This window comes from Coloeus monedula, assembly GCF_965178545.1.
Source record: "Coloeus monedula genome assembly, chromosome: 3".
Classification (NCBI taxonomy): Eukaryota; Metazoa; Chordata; class Aves; order Passeriformes; family Corvidae; genus Coloeus; species Coloeus monedula.
Window position 1 is genome coordinate 16756686 of NC_138783.1, and position 21323 is coordinate 16778008.

At 42.2% G+C, this 21323-nt stretch overlaps 1 protein-coding gene across 2 annotated transcripts; it reads right to left on the minus strand.

The window, feature by feature from the left end:
- Nucleotides 1–504: 504 nt before the first annotated feature.
- On the minus strand, nt 505–20852 carry THAP12 (THAP domain containing 12). Of its 2 annotated transcripts, none has more exons than XM_082277617.1 (5): nt 20559–20852; nt 6070–6190; nt 4463–4570; nt 3573–3609; nt 505–3314 (listed from the first exon to the last, which is right to left on the minus strand). In XM_082277617.1, exons 1-5 carry the CDS (start codon nt 20645–20647, stop codon nt 1369–1371), a joined length of 2301 nt encoding a protein of 766 aa, XP_082133743.1. In that variant the 5' UTR covers nt 20648–20852; the 3' UTR covers nt 505–1368. The 2 variants fall into 2 exon arrangements, with proteins under 2 accessions (XP_082133743.1, XP_082133744.1); XM_082277618.1 differs by lacking the exon at nt 20559–20852 and adding an exon at nt 19073–19142.
- Nucleotides 20853–21323: the final 471 nt, after the last annotated feature.

Here is a 21323-nt window from a genome sequence, read left to right on the forward strand (position 1 = left end):
AGTGATCGATGTCAGGTTGGATGGGGCTTGGAGCAAGCTGGTCTAGTGGAAGGTGTCCCTGCCCGTGGCAGGGGGTGGAACCGGATGAGCTTTAAGGTCCCTTCCAAAACAAACCATTCGATTTTTGATGTTTGATTTGATAAATGAGTCATAAAACTGTCATGCATCAGGATAGCTGCAAAACTTTACTTTTGAACCATTTCAAATTTGATCTCTTTCTTCCTGATTGACAGAACTTCCATCAGTAAAAGCACTATAGTTAGTGCTATCTCAAAATACTTTAAAAAACCTTGCAGGACATGCAGATCAGCAGTACTATCACACAGCTTCCTCTGTCTTCAGACAATGCTGCTCAATAGAATTGCAAAAACAATGGAGAAAAAATTGCTAAAATAAAAGGCACCTTTACAGAACACATTCCCAGAGGCACAGGTTTACTAAGAAATCCAATACTACGTAAAAAGCAATTCACATTTTATTTTAAATTTCAATAAACTGTACAAAAATGTTTCATTCTCACCAAAAATAACAGCAATATTTTCAATCTTACTCCTAGACAAACAACACGCTCTTATTTTAATCTTTCCAGAGTGAGTTTACAAATAAACATACTATAAGATGCATGGGTTTGCGTCAGAGTCGGGGCGAACAGATTTAAATGTTTGTGAAATAAATTTTAAGTTTTTTGTGTCTTTTAGGAATTTAAATACTCCTGCCATGCCTGTTAAGCCTAAAGAAAAAAAGTTTTGTGTCTGACACAAAGGAATGTAAACAGTCATCAAGAGATTAAAGAGGTTGACTCTTCCAACAAAACCATAAACGTACCCCTATATCACTGACATTCACTTTACACCGAGACCTGTCCACAGCATGGGGATCATGCAATAGCTGAATCCACTCTCCAAAATGCCACTTAAATATACATCAAGGACTTTCTTAAACGTTTGGGGTTTTTTTAAAAATCCTAAGTAACAGAACTGAAATAGATTATACTCTTTTTAATATTTTGAGTTTCTTTCTTATCCTAATTCATCAGTGAATATGTAACAGCCCCATCAGATCTACAATCATAATGTACTTTTTCCACAATGCAATAGAGTAAACGAGCACCTAGTTAAGCCAATCAGATGTAGAAAGCACCTCTGCCAAGAGCACGGGCTTGTGTCAGCCTTGATTTTGTTTGCCAAACACATTTAGTATGGACTTACAACACATAATTTAGGTCATTGACCACAGCTTGTTCAGTCCAAGGCCTAAAATGGAAACACAATTGCAGTGATTTTTTAAGATTTCAACATTTTTTTTTCCCCAGCTTTGAAACTTAATTAAGAACAAGCTGTTTCAATAGATCAATTAGAGCTTAAAAATTCAGGCATCATCTGTTACTTCAGAATTGTTTGAAGGAATACAGTCTTGAAATTCCACTTTATCCGGGTAGAGTTTAATGTAAGTGTCCACCATCAAATCTAAGTCATGTTTTATGTCAAAGTTTATGTTCAGCAAAGCAAGGTTGCTTGACCTTTGCTCTGTCAAGGTGTTTTTCAGGTATGCCTTTAAGCGCTTTCGCCCTATTCCGTATTTTTCATTCTCCACCTTCATCACTGGAAGTAAGCACAAGACTTTAAGCAATGCATAAACATTAGGGAAAAACTTTATGTCGGGCAAGTGAAGTGCTTCATAAATAGTAGCTGGAAGTTCAATATCTTTTCCTCTGTGCTTCCACTTGATTCTCCAACAGTGAAGCTCAGCAGAAAGTGTGTCTGGATTGGGCAAGTCATTTTTGAACATGTCAGCATGATGCTCCTCAGACGTATTGAATTTGAGCTGTCCCATGACTGAGGGCACTAACGACAAACATTTAAGAGCTTTTAAATGTTGTTCTGAGAAAATATCTTTTAATTCTTGAATAATATGCTCTACTGTCGGGACACTTAGGATTTCTTTGTAGTAATTTTCTGATGTCGTATCAGGGTCGAAGTTCCCCTGTTGTGCCCTGCGAAATTTTCCTGGGAGTTTAATTTGTACATCCAGTTTTGTAGCCAAATTTGTTGCTTCCTCAAACCAAAATTCATGGTAAACTTCAATATTCTCCATCACTTCATTCAGAGAGTGCAATACTGCTGTTAAACTGCCAGCTGCAAAGAACACATCTGATGTTTGTCCCTGGAGATTTTTTCCAAATGCTCTTGTAAAAGACAGAACATTTTTCATAATTACAATAGTGACAATGAAATCAAAATCTGTTAATGCACTTGAAAGTACAAATGCTCGACCGACAATGAAGTTGTTCCACCTGACAGACAAGTCACTGCTCACAGCATCCAAGCACAGTACCAATGCTTGCAGGAGGTCCACTAAAACCTCAAAAGTATCATGCCTGCCTGTCCACTGAGAACGGCAGATCTTCTTCAACTCATTACCCTTCTCCTCATTGTCCTGAAAAAGAACAGAAATTGTGTTGTCCAGTTCTACTAGTAATTGTGGAGACTGATTAAAAAGACAGCAAACTTCTTCAATTGTTCCTAATGCAATGGAAACACCAACAACAGGAACAGATTTTGCCAGCCAAACATTTAAGGCACATGAGGAACACAGTGTATACACAGCTTGTGGATACTTTTCCAAGAGTCTTGTAGCCACAACTTTCATTTTAGAAGCAAACCCACTGGAGACGATGTAGGCTTGACCCCGACAGTACTCCATGTTTAGACCCCACTTTTCAGTAATAGTCGCATGGAACTTAACAGCTAAAATTTCAGGATCAGCCTCATATGGTAAAAACCCAATGAATTCTTCTCTTAGATTGTGAGAATCATCAACGAACCTGACCAACACTGGCAAATGTTCCTCTCCTGCTATGTCTACTACTTCATCGGTAACAATAGAAAAGAAGTGTGAGTCTCTTACTTCCCTCAGTGTCTCCTCTCTAACACAGTTTTCACAGATCTCAAGCATTTGTTTCTGCTGACTTTTTGAACAATACTCAAGGTTGACTGCAGTCATCTCAAATCGTTTCCTCAGAACTTCATCACCACTGTTTATTCTATATTCCAGTAGAGCCTGAAAGTTATCGGAAGTAAAAATACCTTCTGGAAGTTCATCAACATTATGGCCATCCAATGGAATATTTTGTTTACCCATTAGGATCAAAATTTCAAATAATGATTTAAGGTAATCTTTGTTTTCCCTTTCTTCCAGTGTTAAGGGGACAGCTTTTTCCTCTTGTTCTTCCCCTCCTTCCTCCGAGACAGTACTTTGCTCATTGTTTTCATTTGATTCTTGAGTTGCCTGTTTTCGTTCAAAAGCTTCATCAACTACAAAATGAGAAATACTGTGTCAAAAATAAAACATAACATTTACTTACTCATTATCTTTAAGTTACCAGAGTCCAGAGGATAATGTTTCCAGTTTAAAAGTGAATGAGTATTTTGGAAAAAATTTAGACTGGCTGGCTGAATCAAGAAGGAACTCAGTTATCCTCCTGATATATATAAACTAATAGTTATAAGTCCTTCAATACCTTTTCAGCCTTAGCAAATAAAGTTATTATCTCAATTATTTTGACCACTTACTCTTTTGCTGCTTCAATGTTCTTATTTCATCTTCACTCTTAAAAAAACAAACAAAAATAACTTATATTGATGACAATGTCTAACACGTGACCTTAAAATATTAACACATCAAGATCAGATAAGAATACTGTAGATGAGACCAGTTAACATTTGCCAAAAAGTGCTAGAAACTCCAAGACCAGGAAGTTTCTTGAGGTAGTTTATTGCTGCCATGACATGTATCTACTAACTACATGAGAACAGTGTATTAGGAGGTTCTTCAATATGTATAATTATTAGTAAATAGATTCTACTGCAATTTGATAATGTACTGTCAGTAGATAGAACTATCTTTAACTCCATTTTCAGTCAACAGATGCAACCAAACTCACAAAGTAGTACTTAGAAATTGTCTGCAATTTTTCAAGCATAAACAGAGATCAGGAGTGGAATTCCCCCTAGTTGTCAGTATACTTATAACCACAGGGACACTTTCTCCCTAAATGACACACAAGACACAATCCCACAAAAAAATTTCTCAATCTTGGTTTTATCCATGGATCATCTTTTCAGAACAATAAGCTAAAACAAGCATGTCTGAATTGATTCAGATTTCAGAAGTTAAATGTGTGAACCGAAGATCACAATCAATATGCAGCAAGAATTTTGGAATAGATCAACATATTTAATTTTCCAGATTATTTCTTAACAACTTCCTTAGTAGATAAAATTTTTGTCATGCATTTAACTTATAATCAACAAAAAGAGATACATGAAGAGGCAGCATAGAAAATACAAACACTCAAGCGCTAAATATTATTATTTGATATTTTTGTGTAAAAGTTTCACATTAACTTACTTGCCTTTTTTTCTTTTAATAATAAACCAATAATTTTACATTAAAAATTTACCAGCTCTTTTATCCTTTTCCTATGTCTGCTGTGGGGATTGTTCAGGTGACTTGTAAGATCAAATATAGTTGGCACAGCATTATCCCGTAACACAGTTCTGTATGGGCTCTGTAAGAAGACAGACATCTAGATTAGGGAATTCTTTGAGAAATTTCAGACACTGTGCCTTTTTTTTTTCTCTCCTTCTTTTCTCCTTTATTTTATTATTCTAAAGTACTTTGACTTTCTGATGTTACCAAAGAGCAAGCTAAGCAACTCACATTTCAGGGATATCAAGAGAACACTGAAAGTGAGAAGTAGACAGATACTACAGAAAACTCCAACCCGAACTGCAAATGCTTCTTTCCTCCCCATTATCTTCATATCAAAGACCCTGGATGCAATAATTTTAATTTACTGCAATATTATGGTTTTTTAAAAATAAACATTCTGGATAAAAAGACATTTATGCATCAGGAAGGAAACATTTTGTTACTATTGTGTTTTGGGTTTTATCACTTATTTCACAATTCCAGAAACATTTAATTGTGAAAATGTTCAATTGCTTCTTTTTGTAGAACTACGAAGTCCACAAAACACCACTGTGAAAGATCATATGGAAGGAAAATTTATCTATGAATAAACAAAAAGAAGAAAAGACTTCTAGATGATCATACAAATGCTTCCAGTTAAAAAAAATACTTTAAGTAGAATTTTGTAATTTGGATATACTGTAAACCCTTGTTATATATACTGGCTAATTTCCATTAAGCACAAAATTGTAACTGACATCATCTGTCATTAGACTGAACAACATTTCAAACAAACCAAGTTTCATAGAGCTTCTTTCAGAGTCATAATTACTTCAAATTTTCATTTGTTTCTGGGATGCTGGCTAATTAGAGACCCCATCACATGTAATACCACCAGGACTTCAGAGTTTGACCTGCATATTTTAATTATCCTTCAAAACTAAAAGACTGGTTTTGCCTATGTACCAGAGTGAAATTCAGCCTAGAAATTAAAATCTGATACAAAGTCCCAAGTCTACCCTTTCCTACTGTTATGCAAGCTGTTAAAATCATACTATCTTGTTGTCAAAGAGAATTCAAAGCTATTATTTCATTAACAAAAACAGTGCTTTGATTTTAGCTGGAAAAAAAGTAACAGGAAATTAAAGCTTGACAGATGTAAAGAGTATTTAAATCTTGTGGCCAGAGCAGAGTGTAATTTAACCAAATCACACCATGTACACACTTCAGTAACAGGACATTAATAAGTTTAAATAATTAGAGATATGCAAACTTACATCAAATAAACTTACATAATATTGTAACCTCTAGTGAAACAAAACAAGCATGAGGAAAGCACTGCAGTGAGGGCCAGTGTTCAACAAACACCTTAAACCAGCAGGGGCACTGCTTTTTCTCTCGCCTCCAACTGTTCATTTTCATTTTCAATGTCTGTGAGCCTGTGTGGAGCCCCAGACAATGACAGTGACCCCAATTAAGACTAAGAGATTAATTTTCCAGTTACCCAGGAGCTCAAAGATTAAAAGGCAGCATTCTGGTGAAAAATGTCAGTCCCATTTCGCAAGATGCAGCAAACAAATGCTTGTTTTTACTTACACTTCTGCATATCATAGAAGTCTCAAAATGTTTAGCACACAATCTGTAATGCTTGTTGAGTTGATCTGGAGTTTTATCTTCTAAATCTGCCCTTCGACAGTTCTCTACCCATCTCTGACATCTGCATGTAAGGAGAAGAATTAGATAATCTTAGGATAAAACAAACTCCCTTAAAATTTCAAACCATACTCAAAATTGGAGCAGAAGTGAGTCCAGACCTTGATGCAAGGCTTAGGAAAGTTCTTTACAACTTCCTTTTGAACACCCCATCGAATCTTTGTAAAAACTACTTTTTCTGCTTTTGCTCACTACTCAACATCACCCCAGCAAATTCAGGAATCCTTTCCCTTACTTTATGTATTCTTGCCTTTGTCACAGACACACACATGCACAGACACACACAGAGCAGACTGTAGCACAGTTGCTTGTGGTGATGCGATATCTTTATTGTATTTTTATATAAGTTTTCTGTACCCCAAGGGTTCATCCCTACCTTCCCCACTCCTACTCCCAGCTGGTTTGCCCCAGACCCAAGCCGCTCCCCCGGTGCTCCCTACATGGTTGTTCTCCTCCCCTTGTTCTTGCTCTTTCCCTATCAATCACCCAAACCCCTCCTGTTGTTCCCGAAGGTTCAGTGTCCATCATCTGAAACCTCCCAGTTTAACCTTATATGGTCCCCATCAATCCCCCGAGACCCTACCCCTCTAGATACCTCCCATTGGGGCATGTGATCCCTTTCCCCCCTCCCCTTGAGGCTATTGGCCCAAGGAAATGTCTATCCTCGTCCATATCCCTCCCTTAGAGATTTCTATTGGTCCCCAGTTAAGCCATCCCCATTGTAACACCTCCCTTTATAAAAGGTTCCTTGGAGCTGCTTGAGGCTTGTCTCCTAGGAGTTGCCTCCAATAAAGTTGGATTATCCCGTGTGGCAAGCCTCCTTGCTACTTTTTATCCTCTCCCTCGTCTGGACTGCTGACAGCCACTGTGCCTGGAGCTTCAGCTCCCCTGGGCAGAGCTGAGCTCCTGAGGAGCAGCTTTAAAGCCAAGAGCCTCCAGCTGCTCCCCACTCCTGTCGCACACCGCAGGAGCTAGCCTGGGCAGTGGTCAGTGGCGGTCATTGCAACAGTTGCTCATGAAACCTACTTAATTCTAAAGAATTTGCTCTTAAAAAGAAAAAAAACCAAAGAGATGTCCTTGTAGTCTAAAGTCATAAAATTTTCAAAGCAGTTTTCAAGATAGTTGTCTTCTCCACCTCCTTTGAAAATACAGTATTCTTCTTATTTATTGTGGTCACTGGGGAGTTGAGAGTAGATTTATGAAAGTGAAATAATAACAATAGAAAAACAACCATTCTACAGACAGTGCTTCCATGCCTGAAGAAAGTTCTCCTTAGATACGTATTTTTACAACGTATTTACTTCTGCTTTGGATTAGTTCTCCAAGGTATAACACAAAGATAAATAAATATTTCCCTTACTAATAGGACTCCATTTAGGTATGCAAGAGACTCTTTCCTCTGGTGAGTAAACCACTTGCAGTAATTGATGTAAATGCAGAAGTCAGCTTAGACTTCTGCTAATGGGGTATATGCCATCCCTCTCTGAGCAATAAGGTTACTTGTTCTGTTGCTAGAAGTTAGGACAAAGCAATTTTACTATTATTTTTGACTGCAAACATGAAATTATTGTTTATAGCAGTAAGGAGGGAGAAAAACAACTAGAGGTTACTCAACAATAAAGGAACAAAGGCTGTCTTTGTCAGATGTTTTGGTGGGCAGCCCAAATGAGTAAATCACAGGTCTGAGTGGATTCACCTCTCTTTAGCTCAGTAAAGGGCAACTGTCCAGATGAAATAGTAGAATCTTAGATTCTGATCTCTGCTGGCTGAACCATTTGTTAATCTCAATTTCTTGCTCATGCAAAATATCAAAATAACAGTGGTGGCAAATGCCGTAAGTCAGGAATCATTTCTAATATTGCTCTTGGAGATCCATACAGAGTATCCTTAGTAACAACTTAAAATAAGGAAAGAAAAAAAATGTTTTAAAAAATCAGGGGTTTTGGCACAACAGATCTTGCACTCTTGTCTGAGCAGTGCAATCACCCCAAAAAGAGAGCAGGGGAGCTTTTTTCACTTAATCAAATTATATAAACACTCTTTTTAAGTGGGAGACTGGCATGTAATTGTATTGACCCTGGCTCTCAGACTTTCTCAGTGGGTGTCGACTACTGAACAACTCATTAAATGTGATCACAAAGGCTGATCAGCCTCCTCAATAGTTAGTGGGGAGGGTTTCAGTCCAAAGAAAGAGCCTAACCCCTGGTGTTACCTGCTTCTCTCAGTGATTCAGGGAAGCTGACAAACACTGACAAAGAGCAAAGCCAGAGCTCCTTACATTACATTAACTCCTCTGAATCATCTCCTGGCAACCACAGGGGGACAAATCGGTGGCAGCAATGGTGCATTTAGAACTGGCACACAGTTGTCAAGGACAGACAAACATCAGCCTGAATTCCTTGTCCTCCAATGTTGATGCCAACCAGAGAAGCTAAGTAGGTACCAGTAATAGTCAAGGATCAGATCAGTGAGTGACAGCAAAAGATACCACCAGCTCTTCAGAGGGGGCTTACTCAAAAATGAGTCTCACACTGATTTCCTTAACCACCCAATATTCCTTTCCCTTACCAAGTTCTTTGACAGTTGCACAAAAACTGGCTGTGGCTGCTTGCTGCCTTTTGTGCTGAAGTAAACATCGCTGACTGTGATGCCGAATTATTTTTGCCTTTTTTATCTATTCTCTGCATTCTTTACATATATATTTGTAGCTTTGTAGCCTATTGTTGTATGTGTGGCTAGTTTTCCCAGTACTTTTCCCTAGGCAGAAAACCAAAACACATTCCAAGGCCCCCTATCCCATCTTGCTTCTTTCTGGGAACCAAGGCTGAAAAACAGCTCTTCGAGACACATTTTCATAAACAATGTTTAGTTCCCATCTAAGGGGGAGGGCAGGATTCAGAGAGGGTTGAACCGGGGGAAATAGCATCCCTCTTATGTATCTTGATGCCCGAAAGATAGGCTGGAAATAAATCCCCATAGACTGATGTCTATAGAGCAGGTATTTGTTTATTGCAGCGCTGGTGGTGAGGGGGGATTTTTCCTCCTAACTCACCTGCCTTCATCAAGTGCTGTGGTATATTTATTCAGTAAATTTTATTTAATGTTGCTATGTCATTACAGCATCATCACATACGTGCCGGAACTAATTTACATAGCATGATCTCATGGTTATTAGCTAATTCTTTGCACTGTGCATACACTTCCCCAATTCGGGGGTCTGCGGGGGTCTTTGATGAAGGCTTCTAGAGTCTTCTTCACACTTGAACTTTTCAACTTTGTCTTTGGGGCATGCGCAGTTGCGATGCTCTTCAGTCCATCTGGGCTTAACCGGCCTAAATTCTTTGTTTTGTGGTTAATTGGCTTTGGCTTGCCAATTTCTCATTAGTACTACACTTATCTATCTCTAAAACTATACACCTGGTAAGTTTTTCTTTCTTTCTTTCTTTCTTTCTTTCTTTCTTTCTTTCTTTCTTTCTTTCTTTCTTTCTCTCTTTCTCTCTTTCTTTCTTTCTTTCTTTTTCTTTCTTTCTTTCTTTCTTTCTTTCTTTCTTTCTTTCTTTCTTTCTTTCTTTCTTTCTTTCTTTCTCTATTCTGCACATAAGCAACTAGTTAACTATGTACTAGCCATTACATTGTATAAAAAGGTATTCATATTAGATTATATGGGTATCAAAAGTTATGATTCAGGTTATATAAGCATCAGGTTATAGGTATAGAAGTTATGATTCAGGCTACATAAGTAAAAGCTGTGATTCAGGCTACATAACTATAGAAGGCTATACTTCAGCTTATATTCTTATATTGATATTCTTCAGGTTATATTGATAAAAAGTCATGATTCGGGTTATATTGATATTAAGGTTACATAGATATCTTATAACCCAAGCTTTATAAGCACTTTGTTACTTTGACCTAAGTTCTATAGACTTCAATCTAAGTGGTGATTTTTGTCAATTATCCTAATTTGCCAAACTTTTAAAACTGTATTCACCCAATGGGAAGTGGGCATTTTGTGGACATTTTTCCCTATCTGCCCCTAGAGACCTCCAATGAAGACCAGCCATTGTGTTACCTCCTATACTAATATTATCTCAGGGGTGTGTTGTTTTATTACTAGGTTCATTAAGGCATCACCTGAGCACATGATCCAAAAGCCCTTGGTGTGCTGAGCCCCAGTTTGAGGATCCTAACCACACAATCCTAGTGTGGTTTGGGTTGGAAAGGACCTTACAGCCCATCCAGCCCCTGCCATGGGCAGGGACACCTTCCACTAGACCCAGTTGCTCCAAGCCCCGTCCAGCCTGGCCTTGGACACTTCCAGGGATGGGGCAGCCACAACTTTCCTGGGCAACCTGTGCCAGGGCCTCTCCACCCTCACAGCCCTCACTTCCCAATACCTAATCTAAATTTCTCCTCTTTCATATCATGGATCAGACATGGGCACCAAACTTCTCAACCCACTGGAGCAGCAGATCAGCAACCAGAGTTCTCAAAATTTAGGAAGCTCTACTGGCAAAGGCTGAAATGTTGACATTCTCTCAAGTAGCTACAGGACTAAAAGGAAGTGGCAGGTTATATGACTGAACTCAAACCTGCAAACTCCACTGGAGTCTGAATTCAGCCCTTCAGTCTCACTGTGAGTTTGGTTCCAAATAGAACACTCTCTGAGGAATGGAATAACAAAGCAAAAGGAAGTCAGACCCCTGAGATCACCTGCTATAGCTCTGCATGGTATTATCCAAGCAGCAACTAGAAAGATCTTAGAATAAAATTATGTATTAGCTTTTCTCAAATCTTTCAGTATTCAACTAATGCATATCATGTACTGTTACACAAGTTCTTCAGCTGCAATACATTTGGCACAAATAAAAAGCCATCTCAATGCAATATATTACACCACTGCTGTTGAGGAATACACCTAATGCAAGTAGCTTCAGTGTTTTCAGGCTGTGAATTGGCACTGACCTTGCGCCTAACAAAGTCCAAGAAGTCCTGTGGCACTGGCTGGCTGGGGGTGGCTGGTCCTGCCTTGGGTCACCACAACCTCACACAGAGGTACAGGCTTAGGGCAGAGTGGCTGGAAAGCTACCTGGTAGAAAGGCCCTGGGGGTGCTAGTCAACAGTGGTTGAACACTGGCATGCCCAGGTGGTGAAGAAGGCCGAGGACACCTGGCCTGTACACGCAGTAGTGTCGCCACGGGCCCAGGGCAGTGAATGTCCCTCTGTGCTGGGCACTGGTGAGGCACCTTGTTGGGGTTTTAGGAGCTCTCCTGGTGTTTTTGGTTGGGGTTTTTTTTTTTTTTTTCTGTTAAAGGAATTCCCCCTCCCCCCCCCCCATACATGTTGCTAGGGGAACAAATGGCTGGGTGCTTAAGAAAAACAAAAGACCTGGCTGCTTTTTTTGTTTCACCTGGGTGTGTGGGCAGTTAGGTCTCCTTTCGGACAGAGAGGAGTCTGCTTTCTTCGGCTGCTTTTCCTTGTGCTGGAAAGCACCGGGATCCCAAAGCCGCCCTCCCTGCCCCGCTCGGAGCGGGGCCATGGCCGCCCTGCCCAGCCGGGGCTTCGAGCCTTCGCTACGTTGTAGCCATGCTCAACCTGCCAGACCTCCGGGGGGTTCCCCATTTGGATACATCGCGTCTGCCACTCAGGATTTGTGCTCGGCCCTGTCGTTCGAGCCTGCAGTTTCCAGCCTGCTGTTCCCGAAGGTCCAGCCGGACACCGGGATCAGCTGTCCAGGGGTTTGTGAAGCCTTTGTTCCATCCCTTCCCGGGATCCCAGGGCACGGGTGCCGCGTGCTCCCCGAGCTCGCTCCGGAGCGCCCCCTGCAGCCGCGGGGGAACCATCGCACCTGCCCTGCTCACCGGGAGCCGCCAGCGCCCCTGCCGGCTGCGAGCGGAACTGCACCCGAGGGGAAAGGGCCCGACAGCCGAGAAGGCTGGGACTGGGTTTGTGATTGTTTGCTGTTACTGCCAGAGTTATTGCTGTTTGTTTGACTGCTTATACACACATAGATATGTAATAGTAAAGAACTGTTATTTCTATTTCCCACATCTTTGCCTAAAAGCCCCCTTGATTTCAAAATTAGAATAACTCGGAGGGAAGGGGGGTTGCATCTGCCATTCCAAGAGAGGCTTCTGCCTTCCTTAGCAGACACCTGTCTTTCAAACCAAGACACACCTCCAGTCCTGGGGTCAGTTTTAGGCTCCTTGCAACCTCAATGTAGATGCTGGAGTGTGTATAGAGAAGGGAATGGAGTTGGGGAAGGGTCTGGAGCACCAGAAGCAGCTGAGGGAGCTACAGGGGCTCAGCCTGGTGAAAAGCAGGCTCAGGGGGAACCTTTTTGTTCTCCACAACTCCCTGACAGGAGGGTGCAGCCAGGTGAGGGTCAGGCTTTGCTCCCAGAGAACAAGGGACAGGACAAGAGGAAACAGCCTCAAGTTGTACCAGAGGAGGTTTAGGTCGGCTAAATTTCCTCACTGAAAGGTAGTTAGGTACTGGAACAGGCTTCCCAAAGAAGTGGTGGAATCACCATACCTGGTAGTCCTCAAAAAGCATGTGGATGTGGCACTTGAAGACAGTGTTGAGTGGTGAACATGGTGGTGCTGGCTTAATAGTAGGACTTGATGATCTTGGAGGGCTTTTCTAACCTTAAGTCTCTGTGACTTTATTTTGTGAATACTGGGCTAACTTAAAGGCTTAGCTAAACCTGGTTCAGAGAGCAAGACTGATAGCAAAGTTGTTCATATTTAAAAAATCCCCAAAACCCAAAGTGCAGCAACCCAAACTCTTACAGTAATGATTCATGCCACTACATGCACATTATAGACAGCATTTTAACATATGGTGAATCTTTCAAGATATTTTAACCTAAGAGTTCATTTACTATCTTTTTTGTGGGGTTGTAAAAGTATTTTCTTCGTTTGAAAGTAAATAGGCAATTGGTTCACAGACAAAACATATTTCTGGAGAGCACAGAAAACACCAGCTGAAGTAATTGTTCACTCTGGTGTGCTGCTATTAGGTGCACATGGATTCCCTTCAAAAAACTTGCTTGTGAGGAATGCTCATCTTCAAAATGTGTGCTATTTGTGTCCTTTTTTACGGAAAAGTTATCCTTTTTGTGAATTCAGATTTGGTTGTAGCTATTTGGATGGATTGTCAGGGTGTCAGTTTGAAGTACCATGCCAAGAACCGGTTCTCCAGCAGCAGTTCTCCAGCACGTTTTGTACAAATGTGAGATTTTCTGTAGACTAGTACTTGCTTATAATGGTGGTAATTTTGTGTATGGTTTTAAAGCATATTTATTAATGCATATTTTAGACATATATATTTATATAGGTAAGAGGATTTTTACATAGGTAAGAGGTAAATTACTTTCTCTAGAATAAAGAGAACTGTTGTTGTCTCAAGAATATTTGGTAAGTGTTATCCATAAATGGCAAGCATCACCTGTGTGACCCAGGTTAGCAGCACAGTCACAGCAGCAGGAAATCTTTTTACTTTTCAAAACAATGTTATTGGTATTAACTTGGAGGACACAGTTTCATTTTCATCCAGGACAAAGATATGCAAAGGGTCCTGTCTGAGCAGGGAACTGGTGTTTTGTTGCCTAAGACTTTATATTGCCTCTTCAGCGAAAAGAAAAGGAAAAAACTTCCGTTAATTTTAAAAAAAAAGAAAAGTAGATATAAGAAAATGCTTTAAAGTTCTGTTGCGGTCTTCAGGAGGTAGACAGTTAGGTCTATTAAACATGCAGAGAATTTTGACACCTACTACAATGCAATAAGGTATAAAACTACCATGTGAATTGATACTTGTACAATATGTAGATGATTTGTTACTTGCCAGCAAGGCATATGAAGATCGAAAGATACTATTTGTCTGTGCACTGCTTTAGAAGGAAAAGGCCACTATGCATCTCTGTAAACTTCAGCCGTGTTGTCAGGAAGCAAAACATTTAGGATTTATATTAACAAAAGGACAAAGATTAGGAGACCCAGAAAAAGTCCAGGATATGGTAACCAGGCTGTGGTTACTCAACCAGTAACAAAAAAAGAACAGTTGTGAGGATTTCTTAGCGGTAGAAAGATATGGCAGACTCTGGATATACCGGGGTAAAGCAGCTCAGTAAATCATTGGCAGAGAGTACTGCTAAGGAAACTTCCCTGTCAGACCACCCAGGAGCCACTCCGGCTATCACTCGCACCACCTGAGCTGGGACCAAGGCCCCTTGGCAGCTCCATGCTCACGCTCCCATAGTCAGACTGAGTTTCCTCAGCAGCTTGACCCTAGGTTTCCCATAGCACAGTTTCAGTTATATCAATCCTTAAAACAATTTCATCACAGTGCAGTAAAATGGCAGCTCAAGATGCTGCCTCCGAGAAGGGACCCCAAACAAGTCTAAGTCCTCTTGCCAGTCTAAGTGTGGGAAAGTTTGGGTCTCGTCAGCTCCTGCAGTGTCTCAGAGCATCCATTTGCTTGGCTGTGCCACAGGTCCCTGTGCCCTTTTGTTGGGCAAAGGGTCAGCAGTTGCCTCATGCCTCCAGAGCTCCATCTGCAGCTGGCTCTGCAGCTGCCTCTGAGCTGCCAGCACTGAATGGATTCCTTAACACTACCAAGACAGAGGATGTGGAGCCTGTGCAGTGGGGTCCAGAAACAGAAAAAGCTTTCCAAGCTATTAAAAGGAGTTTTAGCTTTTGCTCTGGCATTGGGATTGCCAGATTACTCCAAGGCCTTTTGAACTATTTTTGCATGAGAAGACAGGCTTATGGAGCTTGTGAAGTCCTTACTCAAAACCTATATCCACATCGCTGCCCTGAGTCATTACTCAACTCAACTGGATGCTGTAGTAGCAGGGAATAATTCCTAAGTCAAAAGCAATAGCAGCAACAGCAATTATCATGAAAAGGAGTAGACTTAGGTCTGAGTCACCCAACAACTCTGTGTACATTAAGTGGACATGATTCTTAAACATGCTTCACAAGCATCATCCCCACAGAGAGCATATAGTTGTGAATAAATTATTTTAAATATGAATATTATTTTGAGATTATTTTTTTAATCCAGCAACTTTATTTCCTGTTCCCTTCAATAGTGAGCTGCATCATGATGTGCTCAGGTAGTGTTTCACTCCAGCCACCTACAGGGAGATACGCATGATCAATCTCTAGAGAACTTGGATCTAATCCCATTCTCCAATGGATCTTCATACATGAACAGAAAATGACACACAGCCTACATAGGGATGAAAAACTTTGAGGCACCTGAAGCAGAACCTTTACAACCCTTAGTGAATGCCCAAGGAGCTGAATTGACCTGCATTAGGAAGAGCAGCCTGGTGGGGATGTAATTAATGAGTGACTATACTAATTCTAAATATGCTTTTGAAGAGTGTCATACAATCTCTGTGCTATGGAAAGAACCAGAGTTCTTTACCTTGGCAGAAAAGAATGTATCTAATGGAACTGAAATACAAGTGGTGCTGGAAGCTAGCAAGCTTACAAGAGTAATTGCTCTAATACACTGTCCAGCTCATACCAAAGGCTCCTGTGAAACAAAGAAATAATAAAACTGCTCAAACTTGTAGTCAGGTAGATTTAAAATGGCCTGGAGTTTAGGAGTAGTACTATGAGATAGAGAGATATTGGACATAACTCTCACCAGCCTCTAGAGTGGTCATCAACAGGAATAGTATTTGGGCAGAAAATTATACCTCAGACCAGCCTCTTAGAAAATAAATGGTTGGAGACCACTTCACACAAAGTAATAAATGATAAATAAAATAAAATACAGCTACATGACGTACAACCTAGAGAGGAAGGATTAATTAAGGTATTTTCAGGAAAATCCAAATTTGAACTTAAATAGGAGGGACCATACACTGTCATATACTCTTTGCTGTAAGTTTTAGGTAAGGAAACTGGATACACCGTTCTCACATCAAACAAGTAGTGGATGGTCAACCAGTTGATCGTGATTTTATATTGGTAATCATTTAAGTATTTGTTCACAGGAATCTATAATGTTGTACTCTACCCTGGTAATCCTGTTAGCTTTGTTATACTTGTTACTTTGAATAATGCTGTACATAAAGGCAGCAGTTACAGAATGGGTGCATAGATGTATATGCCCAGGGATTATATAAAAGCCCAGGGATTTCTTGGTTCAGGGTCAATCCCCAGAAGCATCAGTTCGAGCTGTTATTATGTTATGATTAAAGTGCTGAAAGGAACCAGACATCTGACACTCTGCTACAAAAAACCCAAGCTTGAGGCTGAAAGGAAAACTTGTCTGCCACCATGACTGTGGGCATGTCCAAGGAGTCAAACAGCACTCTTTGCTTCACTGGAGCCACCTGCCCTGGAGAGGCTTCGTTCACAAAAATGTGACTCCCACAGTGGCTCCTGAATGATCAGGCAGGAAAGTTTCCTTAATACCACTTAGGCATTGCTCATTAGCTTTTAAGAAGGTTTTCTTCAGTCACAAACTTTACATTTTCAGAGACCAGCTGACATCTCATGGAAGTTGAAATGGCATTTTACGGAGGTGCAGCCATTGCCTCAGTACTGGTCAACTGCAATAGAACAGCATCTCTTTGCTTAAGAAGTATTTTGTTCTAAACTCTCATATCTCAACTGTAACTCAAGCAACCATGATGAACAGAGTCACAATCACAGATGAAAGTTAAGCAAACATCTTACTGTGGGGATCACTGCCTAGACTGCATAACACTATAAAATACACAACCTTATGGAAGTAACAGAGGCTACTTACACTAGTTTGATTTGAAAAGACAACATCCCACCCATTAAATGCTGGTGGTTCCTTTCCAAAGGCTGATCTCTGAACCCTTTATCGTCTCAAGCAGCCACAATGAAAGAAGGTAGTCTTAACAGGTTAGCTCTCACTAACTTCCTAATACCTGAAAGATCAGACTTGGGAGCGTCTAACTGGAACTGCTTAGCACTGAACTGGGAAAACACTAAAGGCAATTACCCAGCTATTATGGAAACATTGAAAACAGTAAGGTAATAGAAACAATTTACCTGGGACTATCCATTTGCCATCAAAGATTTTTTAAAATTAAAATTTATTTTAAGATGTATTCTAACAACTTTACTTCCAACTTTCCCACCATAAGCTGTCAAGTGCAAACATTTTGGCACAAAGTACTTTGCTCACCATCCCAGTCTGACCTATAAAAGTGAGAGCAAGCAGTACAAGGAACACATTGTCATTTCCATGTGCAGAGTGCTGTACATCAACCCACAGAATAAACCAACACCCTCAAGTCTGTAAAACCAAAAGGATGCATGGATTTATCAGTTTCTAAATGCTGTGGGTAAAATAGAATATATTATCAACTTTGGAGAGAAAGTCGTAAGATATTAAGGGGGGGAACCTCTAGAGAACTTAGAACATTATCTTTGTCACTGACTGTTTTTAAGAGCACAAAGATGCTCACAGTTTCTCCTTCCTTTGGACAGAGGATTCTGCTGCTCTACTACGCTCTTTTGAGACCCCATCTGAAATACTGTGTACAGTATGCCCCAATATAAAGAAAGACATGGAAATGTTGGACCAAGTTCAGAGGAGACCACAAAGTTGGTAAGATGTAGGAACCCAGAGTGCTGAGAATATTTCTCTGCCAGTTTTTAAGGGTTCTTACCCCCCTGAACAACACTGCTTTAACCTCCAACCTTGGGAAAAATTACCAATGATCAGACAAGAACTAGAAAATACGGTGGTGTGACTTAGGTGATAGACTACTGTGTAAGATTGTCACAGGGTGAAAAATTTTAGAGGTTTTGGGCTTCTCTTTGTAGTAAATAGGTAAGAGTAAAAAATATCAAAATGGAGGATTGTTGTTCTCTAAACCTTCTTTTTCTTCTTCTGCTACTCCATGTTTTGCAGTAAAAGTAGTTTGGAATGATTGGATAGAGAATTCCGCAGTTCCTGCCCGTGTTACTGAATAATTGGTAGGAAAGTGAAAATAATATACGTTTTTAGTAACTATTGGTTAAATTATCTTTAAAAGGCCATGTAAATCTTGATAATTAGACTTCTCTCCTGCTTTCTGTGCTCTATGCTGTACCTGGGTCATGCTAGTGGCTCTGTTCCTCTGATAAGACTTAATAAACAACTATCCGGCAACACTGAAACTCCAGGAAAAGTCTTGGTTTATCTTTGAAACGCCTTGCAAGGACTTTCAGGAAATTCTCTCCCATCAGGAGGGATTTGATTTATGGCACGGTTCAGTGTCAGTAAGAGGACTGGAGCACCTCCCCTATGGAGACAGGACAAGAAAGTTGTGGCTGTTTAGCCTGGAGAAGAGAAGGTTGTGTGGAGACCTCACAGCAACTTCAGGTGTCTGAAGGAGCCTTACAGGGAAGTCAGAGAGAGACTCTGCATCAGGAACTGTAGTGACAGGACAAGGGGGAATGGCTTCAGACTATAAGAGAGGAAATTTAGGTTAGATATATGGAGGAAATATTTTACAATGAGGGTTTGGAGGTCCTGGCACAGGTTGCCCAGAGAAGATGAAGCTGCCCCATTCGTGGACATGTTCCAAGGCCAGGCTGGATGGAGCTGGGAGCAAGGCGGTCTAATGGAAGGTGTACCTGCCTGTGGCTTGGAACAAGATGAGCTTTAAGGTTCCTTCCAACCTAAACCATCCTAGAGTTTATAAAATACGGTTTCAAAAAAGTAAATCTTTAATATGTAATCATTTAATTGCACACATTTAACTATATCTCCACACTGCTACCATGGAAAACACTCATTCAAAATGTCTTTCCATAGAAAAATTATAAACTCTAGAGGGTATTTTCTTCATACAATAAACTGTCACCTATTAACCAATTCTGCACAGCTCGATGTGACTCACATTTTACAGCATGGACCTCTTTACAAATTGAGACTGAAGCTGAGACAGCACCGAATTTCTTCAATTCCACACAAACAGCAGACATTCCTTTGTGTGAGTTCCTGAGGGTCTCACAGGACAGAAGGTAGAAAGAGACAACAGCAGGAGCAAATCATACAAATGAAAGAATAGGTACCCAACCACTTTGATTTCAGTTCTTATTAAAAGCAAAAGCATATGGAATATGGATTGTACTACAATACCTTGCATGTACTAGGCATCACGAAGAGGTCTGGATAGCAAAGTTTTATGGCAAGGCATTGCATTCATCCAAGAGAACTTCGTAACATATCTGAAATCACAGCTTTAGAGAGCAGCTACTACCTATAGAAGCTTTTCGTATCTTCACTTGAAATCGCTTGGAGGGTCTATTTCCTTAGAAAATACTGCATATGCGTAATTCCCATGGGGTTTTGATTTTTCCAAAGATCAGGCCAAGCAGCTTCAAGGAAGGAAGCAAACAAATATCATGTATAAATCATAAAAAAATTCAGCCTTAACTACCTACTCTTAGAAGAGAGATAACTGGTATTGCTCTATGCCTATGCACCTTTCAAAATTGTGGGCATCATGTTAAATCAAATGATTTTAAGTGTTATCTCGATTTAAGGGTGACCTTTTACATGGGAGTTTCTGTGTCTAAGTACATGATTTGTTTTTCACTGTCTCTCACTCACATACTTTTTGCTCTACCAGTACACCAGCCCCGCTTTCCACCCATTTCACCCCTTTCTCCCATCACTTCTGCTATTGCTCATGATGCTTTGCCACCATCCCAGCAATCCTGTGACAGCTCCTGCCTGTGTCGCATTTGCCACGCACACACCTCATCGTCCAGCACCACATCGCCTAATACAGAGCAGGACTGATAGACCTTCACTGCTTGAGCCAGTGCAAAACCTGCGCGGGCTCCCCACAGTGCAGAGCTCCCCCACCTCAGCCCATGGCTCCGGCACCCCTCCAGCTGCCCCACACCTCTCACAGCCATACATCCTATTGCACCGCCTCACACGCGACTACCACCCCACCCTGACCACAGCCAGGCAGCCCCTAGTCCCCTCTCGGCGAGGCACCCCCTCCCCGCCGCGTCCCGAAGCGACACCGCTCCCATCGCCACCACTCCCCCGAGGGGCGGCAGCCGCAGCCGCGGCCGTCCCGGCGCAGGCGCAGCCGCCCGCCCGCCACAGCCCGGAGGGTCCCGCGGCCCCGCCCCGCCGGCGCCACAGCGAGCGCGGCCTCCGCAGGCACCACCGGAGCTCCGAGCGCCCGCCGGCCCTGCGGGTAAGGAGGCGCGGAGAGAGAGGTGCGGGGGAAGTTGAGCGAGCAAGAGGGAGGGAGCCGCCTCCCCGGCGTGGTGTCTCAGGCAGGCAGCGCTGTGGGCCGGCGGGGCCTGAGGGGGAGAGCTGGGTGCTCCTCCCCCAGCCCGTGTCTCCCGAGGTGGTCTCACCTGGCCGGGTCCCGGGGAAAGCGGAAGAAGGCCAGGTCGGACTGGGTGCTCTTGCGGGTGCAGTTGGGCGCCGCACAGAAGTTCGGCATGGTTCCCCCGGCCGGCCCCTTTAAATCCGCGGGCCGGCGGGAGGGGGGGGGGGGTGGGGTGGGGGGAGGGTGCGTGTGTGGGGTGGAGGAGAAGGAGGAGGAGGCGGCGGCGGTGGTGGTGGCGGCGGCCGGAGGGGAGGGAGGGCGAGAAGCGGCTCCACAGTGCTGTGAGCGGCCGGGAGGATTCAGCGCCGCGCTCCGCCGGGCCGGGGCCGCCTCCTTCCCACACTGCACCGCGCGCGCCCGCCGCGGGCACGGCATGTTCCTGCGCGTGCGCGCGGGGAGCGGACAAGGCGGGGGAGCGCATGCGCGGGGGATCGGGGCGTGTTTGTGTGCCACAGCGTGTGCGTGTGCTACTGTGTGTGTTACACCGCGTGTGGTCATTACACCGTGCGTGTGTTACCCCGGGTGTGTCTCTGTGTTACGCCGTGCGCACGTGCTGTGCCGTGCGTGTGTTACACCGTGTGTTTGTTACGGCATGTGCATTTGCGTGCGTTGCGCCGTACATGTGATGCCGTGTGCTCGTGTGTGACGCCATAGGTGTGTTACACCGTGGCCACTCCAAAACACAGTGTAGGAGGGAGATCATAACATTTTTTTGACGTTATAACAGACAAGCACTTTTTTAACCTCCCCAGCTCTTTCTTCTCCACTCCAACTTATTCATGTCAGTCCG